We start from the raw sequence: 9,106 nt of genomic DNA on the forward strand, positions 1-9,106 counted from the left end.
GTGTACGTCCATTTATTCTGAAATAGCCCAAACCAGTCCATTAGTTTGGACCAAGCTGACCCATCCAAGTGTCATTTTTTTTATTTTTTGTTTTGCTCGTATTGTCCTTGTGTGTAATTGGTTCTTTATAAATTTTTCAAGACTTCTTTCTATTTTTATTTGTATAATCACATTTACCAATTCAGTTACATCCTTCATTTTTCCTTTTCTTTTCTTTATATATATATATATATATATATATATATATATATCTTTCCCTTTTTTTAAAAAAAAAGAAGCAAAGAAAATACTACTATCCAATAATCAATTAAAAGTTACTTACCATCAATTCTTTAAGATTTTTACATTTGTGAACATTTTTCTTAAAAGTCTTAATGGTAGTCTATAATTTTAATCAAAAAATTCTTTTTGCTTTTTCTCTTTTGTGATTTTGATTTTATCCAATGCTCTCACTAAAAAAAATGCTTCCATTTTCTTTTTATGCTTAATTTACATCTAACTTTTTTGATACGCTGAAAACGATAGATACATATGAAAAGAACATAACAGATGAAAAACTGATTTGAAATATATTTGAACTTTGATTGAAATTGTTGTAATAATCTTAAAGTTTGCACATGGCCTATTACCCAACACTATTTCATAGTATATTAAAGATATATAGGTATTTTCGTGGACATCATAAATATGGTATTATTATAAATAATAATTTACCCTGGATATATATATTTTTAGTATACGCTATTAAATAGTGTAAGGACAATAAATCCTGCTCAAAATTTGATATTGTTATAACAATTTCGATCAATATTCCAATATATTTTAATTCTTTTTTCTAAAAATTATAATAGAATAAATATATTTTCCACCATAATTAGAGCTCTTCTGAAAATGAATAAAATTCTAATAGTGAGTACTTTTTCTTTATAGTGGGTCTCTTGTTGAGTTCATCCGAATCAGTTCACTAATTGAAAGGGGTCTTTTGATGACTCTACATAAAGTTGGTTTTAATCAAAGTCATTTTTTGAATTTTAATCATTATATTTAATTTTACGTTATTACTATTCACAAAAAAGCATTACCATGATTGTCATCCAATACTTTTCATCGTTCGTTTTGGTTAGTTCATATACACCAAAGAGTAAAATGAAAAATAAAGAATTTTCAACACAAGCTTATATCAAATTAATCACAAAATGTTCAATAATTATTATTAAGTGTTATCGAAATTATTTTTTCTTTGTATGCTTAATTTAACGTCAAACTTTTAGATACTTTGTTATTAATCTGAATTCATATCGAATTTTTTTCTTTGTATGCTTAAAATTTGACGTCAAACTTTTAGTTACTTTGAGAAGACTAGAGATAGTTCAAAACTTTTCATTGCTATATTTATGCTTTTCCATTTCTACATCCAAATCAAAATTGGGGGAGAATACCAAAAAAGAAAAAAAAAGAGTTACAGAACTTTTTCTCTTAATGTATATAAGTATTTCCGAGTATATATAGATATATTTACGACGTTCTATATATACTAAATATTAATTTATCGATTAAATAGCGAGTATTCCAGTGGAGAAGATTTGTCCATTTCCATATGGTGGAGTAGCAACATCAACAGATGTTGAACTACACTTTTCTTTCTGCTCATCCATCATTATTTGCCTGTATCGACACTCTGTGCTACAAAATGCTTTCTCGCCCCTGAAATTCATGAACGAAACGTTAATATCTATCGTATATACTTAAAAAATAATAATAAATTTGATCGCGATAAAAAATAATAATGTTGTGGGGGCATTATATACATACCTATACATGTATATGTCTTTGCCATGTAACTTTTTTTGACACAAATTACATGAACTGAGAAAATCAGAATTTTGTTCTGCCGGAAAAATTCCAATGTTCGCCGGAGATATGTTAAAAACGCTTGGACGATTACATTTTCTGTTTTCCCGTTTACTTCTATCGCCGTATACTTTTGTGTAGGGTTTATTACCTGGTGCACGGCAAGTAACTATTGTATATTCTTCAAAACTATCCATCTCTGTTTCCTCAATTTCTGGTCTAAATCTAGCTGAATTTTTCGACGGAGAAATCACCGGAATTGGAAGGGATCTGTTTGAATTCCGGTTGTAAACGGCTTTGTTCGCCGGGATTTCGCCGTTTTTACCGCCGGACTTTTCTAGTGCAGCTACTATAGCTAATCCAACACCACCGAAATCAAAGCTTTTTAAGCCTCTTGGTGATGGAAACTTGAAATCGAGTGGACTTCTTGGACTGGTAGCACCATCCATCGTCCGGCTACCCGAAAAAGCTGCACCGGTGAGTTTTCCGATCACCGGCTTAGATCTATTGCCTATCATGATTGAAGAAATTTAGTTCAAATTGGGATTTATGAGAAATGAAATGAAGATGTTTTTGCCTAAAAGTTAGTGTTTTTGGTGAGCTCTTTATAAAATGGATGGAGTTGTTGGATAGCCCATGGTTTAGGCTGGTATTATTATAAAGAGAAATGATTGCTCTATCAAAAATAAAAAATAAAAAAATGAAGTGAAATAATTGAGTCACTTTATTCTATTCACCAATACCATTATTAAATTGGATTCCAAAACATTAAAAAATGGGTCTAGTGGTTAATTTAATGATAGTTTTAAATTTTTTTTAATTATAGCAAGAAAATTAAAAAAATTATGATTTTTTTATTTTAAATAAATTTATTCTTTTTATTTTTAATTAAAATGTATCAAAGTTAAAAAGATAATAATGTTTAAAATATAAAATAACAGATCAAATTTTTTGGCCAATTTTTTTTTAAAAAAAAATTAATATCCTATTTCGATGATTGTATTGTATTGGTAATTTAAATATTACTATATTTATTTTAATTGTTATTTAGATTTTATTATGTTGTATCATCGAAATTTATTGTTAAGTTATGGAAAAATTCATTTTATATATCTACTAATTTGATATGATCGTACCGTTATTTTTTTTTCTTATTATATTTTTACATATTATTATTTTCTCCACCTTTTAATAATAATTTTATCATGTATCCTTTATAGATTTATCTTTCAAATTAGAGGTGTATAATATTATGAAATAATAAAAACTATATAATCTATTGATATTCAAATATTGCATTTGCTTAAATAATACTTACATTACAATATAATATGAATATTAATAGAAAATAGCCATTCAAACAAAGTATAAGTGATTAATTTCATTTGTTCTAATTATTAATTAAGATAAGTAAAATTGATTTAAACATCGTAATCATAGATAAATAAGAAATAAAAAATAAAGATTCCAAAGCAATATTTAAAATTGTCACTTGTCAATGACCAATTTTCCAAGAAACGTCAATATCTAATGATTGGAACCCATCCCTTTGTAGGACCCACATTTGCCGATCAAAAGATTCCGGCTAGTTTACTTCTCCGGCGATAGGTATACGTGTCAATTGGATCAAGAGAAATTGTCAAGATTGTAATTATTGATGGGACCACTTAATGGAGTTTGGGCCCTACTTTTTTTATTTTTTATGTTTATTTGTTTTTTTGTGTGGTGGGACCCATACTATGACTAATGGAATATGTGGGGCCTACTGCTTTTGGAATACGAAAGCGATCTATGGGTTCTGTTCACAGATGTCGTTGTACATGCTAATGACGAAACTACCCTTCATAACCCCACAATGTAATACTTTCTTTTTTCTAAAAAAAGAACTCTTTTAATGATTTTATTCTTTTTGAAAAAGGGAAAAATCGATTTTTTTAAAAAGTATCGCAGACCTTTTGAAATAAAGGATTCTCCACGATGAAGGAAAAAGTGAAACTTGCAATTTAACAATATGATGTTATTCCCAAACAAATATTAATCATATTAGAATATTACTATCTTCTTTTTTTTTTCAAGTTTTTATCTAATGTTTGTTTAATATAAATTAAAATTATCAATATAAAATAAATATTTTTATATAATTTTTTGTGATTAATATATATTATAAATCATGACTTTTATGAATTTTCTTATAGGGTGTGCGATATAAACTAATTCAAATTTATATTAGATTTTTTTAAAAAAAAAATCGAAGACGGTGTATTTTTTGGAACTCAAGTAACAAACCTATATTTCTAATTTTTAAAAATATCCTTACCAGTAACACAACCTTTGTGGTCCATTAACTTCATTAAAGGGTTGGCAGTACTATTTACATTATACTAAATAAAGTTTTACTTGGATCATTGTTATCCATTATATTGTATTGTAATTATATCTTTAATATTTATTTTGATTATTATTTAAAATGTATTATATTTTATTATTAAATTTCATTGTTATATAATAATGAAAACCTTATTTTATGAAACAATTAATTTGGTGTGTTCTCATTGTTAATTAATTTCTTTTTCAATTATATATTTACATAATATTTCAAAATACTATTTACCCTTTACCTTAATTATTTAAATCTAGTTAAACTTCCTACCTTAGAATAATTAAGAATATCTTAGTAAATTTATAGATTATAATACAATCTGATACAATTAAGCCAAATAATTAAAATGTTAATTATTAAACAACAACAAATAATACAGTCTAGCAAAAAATTATAACTACCATACAATATAGTACAATACAATACAATACATTATGAAACAATGGGTAACAATAATTCAAACAAAATGTTAAATCAACAAGGAGGTATACGGTGTGCTTGATAGGTAAGAAAATATTTTTGGATTTTTAAAATATGTTTACTTAGTTAAAATATTTAAATTTTGAAAAATAAAATTTTCGGCATCATAAAAATGATTTTTCTAGAAAAAAATTCATAAATGATATTTCATTCTAATTGAATCTATTCTCATTCCTAACACCCTGCTCTTGTGTGATGCTCCCAACCAAAAATAGTTAGAAAATGAATTTCAAAATTAGAAAATCTAATAATTTGGCATTAATAAAGTAGTTCTCGCTATTAATTATGCAAAGAAAATGGAAGAATTTATTCCCCATTTTACAAATGAAGTTAAAGTAATCAACTTGAATTTTTAGCAAATCGAAATTGCATTTGATGAGTGTTTTAACGAGAGGAGATATCAAACTATTGATGTGTAATATATATTTACGTTTTGGAGAAGACGTAATATTTATATTTTTATCAATATTAACTATTTTAACCATTATCAATTTTATTCTGTATCAACAAACTATTAAAAATTAAGTAAAAAAAACATTTATCTTCGAACAAAAACATTTTTCCAAGTACCAAACAAACCCAAAATGTTTAATTGATCGTATTAGCCAATATAATTACAACATATAACTTCATAAGCAAGAAGAAGATATCAATTAATTCCATTGCTTAAGGCCCGTTTAAAGCTTTCTCAAACAAGGAAAAGAGGATATTACGAAGGAAAATGTTTTTTTTTAATTATAATAAGTTGACTCCTTGCTTATTTTGTTGTGTTTGGTATAATTATATATTTAATGTAATTTTACAAATAAAATCTAAAAAGAGTATCTGAAAGTAGAGTAGTTATTTCTGATAAATCTTTGATTTGTAAAAAACAAGTCAAAGCAGCTTAAAAACAAAATAAGAAAAATAAAAAAACTATAACAAAATTATTTATAGGTTCTAAAAGTTAAAATGACCAAAATGAGTAAAATATATATAATAATAAAAAAAATATCATTCACGATCATAAATCAGCTCACGAGTCATAAATCCACTCGTGAAAAGTATAATGAGCGAATGTGTCAATAGGACTCTTTAAAATTGATTAATGTATAATGGAAAGTAAGATTATATATCACATATACGGTGCATACATGCATAGAAGATCCATTATTTTATTGATAAAAATCTTTCATGAGTAAACTCGAACATTACTCTTTATTCCGAAGTGTTATTAATTATGTTATTTATCAAGAGTTATGAGATTAAGTTACTCATAATCAACTCTTTTCTAACCCTTCCATTATTTATTACAATTTGATTAACTTATTCTTTCAGTTACACTAGCTCGATATATTATTTATTTATCTTCAACTAGCTCGATATATTACTAGAATAAGGCTGACTCAAGATATTTTAATTCATTATTTGCTTAATTTATTCATATCTTTTAATCTAACGCATAAATCCAATTATATGTTTTCTTTTAATAGATGTCTTGTCCAGCTGTACCTAGAGTAATTACAATTATTTTCTACGTGTTAGGATTTGATAGAATCATGTATATAATAAGATGTATGATGAGATTTTAAAGTACATTACAAAATTATATATAATATTATTAATTTAATTGAAATATTGATAATATGTTTTTGTGTAAGGGCAATATGGACAGCTAATAAAGAAAAGATTGTTGCCGTTGGTTTTACTTGAAACAACAGGTGCGTTGGACACCCGGCACACAAGTGGACCCCATTTATTCGTCGCGACAAGTCACCTCTCTGTGTTACGTTAGATGTTTATATTACTCTACTTATTTTGGATTCTTTAGTCGAGCCACGTGAAATTGATCCCACCATTTATATGTATTTTTAATTTACATAATTAGTGAACCTGATAAGAAATAGACATAGGTATTGAAATTAAGTTTATAAATTATAATTTTTAATATGCAATTATATGTCAAGGCAAAATATGATGTATATACTTAATTCGAATTATTAATGGTATCATTTTATTTAAAATTTAATTTTTTTTAATCTTTCTATGATCAGATTGGTATGCGTGTAATATAATTAAGGCCTATGAAATTTTACATTATTCTTTAGTGATATGTAAGGATTTAAAAATAAATAAATTAAATAGGACAAATTTGCAATTTGCTTTTTAAAATTCAATAATCATTCTTCATATTTACTCACATATGGATTTTTAAATAGCTAAAAAAGAATCTCATTTGACTTGGATTCTCAACTACAAAATCAAAAAACACAAACTCAACAAACCTCAATCACAATTTAAAATTAATTTCACAATATCATAAAATTTATTTATTGTTCTTCAAGCTTTCTTAAACTTATTAATGAAGTTTTTAAGTATATCCTTCAATACCAACTCTCAATCCTATTCTTAAAATTTTGATGTTTTTATTTAATTGGTGAGGCGCGGGGGAACAGTAGGATGGGTAAAGAGAGAAATTATACTATTGAGATATTCTTGAATGTTGAAATTATATATATATATATATATATATATATATATATATATTATAGTAGTATATGTAATTAAGTTGAAATCGCAACAAACAGTGATATTGATTAACCATACGCAAAATGTCAAAGCTTTTCGAATCATATTAAATATCCATAGGCTCTATGACAATGACTCCGAACAGTGTCAAGAGTGAATTTTTCAAATGATAAACGTTTCTTAAGTATCAGATAATAGTATGATTTTTTTTTAAATATTAATATTTTGACATTTAATAGAACTCATTAATACTTTCAATATATAATAAAAATGTCAAAAACAATTGTTAAAAAACAGAAAGGAGAAACTAAGGGGAGAGAAAAATATTAAAAACAAACAATTGCTTAAAACCTTATTAATTACAAAAATTTAAAAATAAAAAACTAATTGAGAATTTATCAAAATACATCAATTTCCATCTCTTTCTTCTTGTTTCACCACTTCTAAAAAACACGCCTACCACCATTGTTCTAAAAAAATTTCAATATTCAATTTTTTTAATCTTTTCTTTTGTTTCTAAGCACATTTATTTACCATACATTATCATATTTGAAGCAATTTATTCTACTAAGACATCATTTAACATTATGAAATTATAATTTATCTTTAAAAATGTCTGAACTTTTATGAAGCTATGTAACGACCTGTTTAGTCGTTTTGAGCAGCAGATTTTATTTCTGAAAAAACAGGCTGAGACGACGGAACCCACGACGGACCGTCATGAGCACGACGGACCGTCATGAGCACGACGGACCGTCGAGGGGTCTCGTTTCAAAACACTTAGAAATTCTGAAATTGGGTACTGAAAATCGACTCTCTGAACTTTGTAACGGAATGGCAGGACGGACCGTCACGGGCGTGACGGACCGTCACAGACTCTTTGGTGGAAATTGAGTCTCTGAACCTTGCGACGACCTGCAAGACGGACCGTCGCAGGCACGACGGGCCGTCACAGGTTGCGTAATCCCAGTCTGGGTCGGATTTCTTTACACGTTTTAAGGGACGTTTTGGACTATTCCTACTTTAATTATAAAGTTAGTGGGTTTATGTTAATAAGTCTAATTACTTGGGGGTTAAAAGAGGTAACCTTGAGTAAATTAGTGGGTTATTATTGCCGTCTTTTATTCTTAATTATATGTCAATTAGGGTAAAAGAAAGAGGGTTTGAATAAGAAAAAGAAAAGAACAGAAAGAGAGAGAAGGAGAATCGATAGAGAGAGACGAACGAAGAGGAAAAACACAAGGCTTTGAGAAATTCTTGCTCGATCACTAGTCTTCGGTGGAGGTAGGTTATGGTTTCTCTTACGATATTCGTAGTAAACTCTTAATAGCGAATGATATGTATTGATAATATTGTAAACCCTGCTATGTGCTTAATTGTATGCTTGTATGAATATGATTACATAATTGTGATAAAGTAAGCATGATAAAGCTATTGAATCTTAATCTTGAAAGAAACCCTAATCTACCTTGATAATGAGATTGATGATGCCTTGGTATAAAAGAAGGCTTGATGAACTAAAGTGATGAGATTAGTGGATCGGGTGTCACGAATCGACACATAGAATTAGTGGGACGGGTGTCACGAACCGACACATAGAATTAGTGGATCGGGTGTCACGAACCGACACGTAGAATTAGTGGGACGGGTGTCACGAACCGACACATAGAATTAGTGGATCGGGTGTCACGAACCGACACGTAGAATTAGTGGGACGGGTGTCACGAACCGACACATAGAATTAGTGGATCAGGTGTCACGAACCGACACATAGAATTAGTGGATCGGGTGTCACGAACCGACACATAGAATTAGTGGGACGGGTGTCACGAACCGACACATAGAATTAGTGGATCGGGTGCAACGAACCGACACATAGAATTAGTG

General features: G+C 27.9%; 1 protein-coding gene across 1 annotated transcript; it reads right to left on the reverse strand.

The window, feature by feature from the left end:
* Positions 1-1,366: 1,366 nt before the first annotated feature.
* Positions 1,367-2,575, reverse strand: LOC101247342 (FCS-Like Zinc finger 13). The gene is made up of 2 exons (XM_004243646.5): positions 1,813-2,575; positions 1,367-1,704 (listed from the first exon to the last, which is right to left on the reverse strand). The coding sequence occupies exons 1-2, from the start codon at positions 2,367-2,369 to the stop codon at positions 1,554-1,556; spliced, it is 708 nt and encodes a 235-aa protein (XP_004243694.1). The 5' UTR covers positions 2,370-2,575; the 3' UTR covers positions 1,367-1,553.
* Between the last annotated feature and the right edge of the window lie 6,531 nt (positions 2,576-9,106).

The sequence above is a fragment of the Solanum lycopersicum genome, chromosome 7 (genome assembly GCF_036512215.1).
Source record: "Solanum lycopersicum chromosome 7, SLM_r2.1".
Taxonomy (NCBI): Eukaryota; Viridiplantae; Streptophyta; class Magnoliopsida; order Solanales; family Solanaceae; genus Solanum; species Solanum lycopersicum.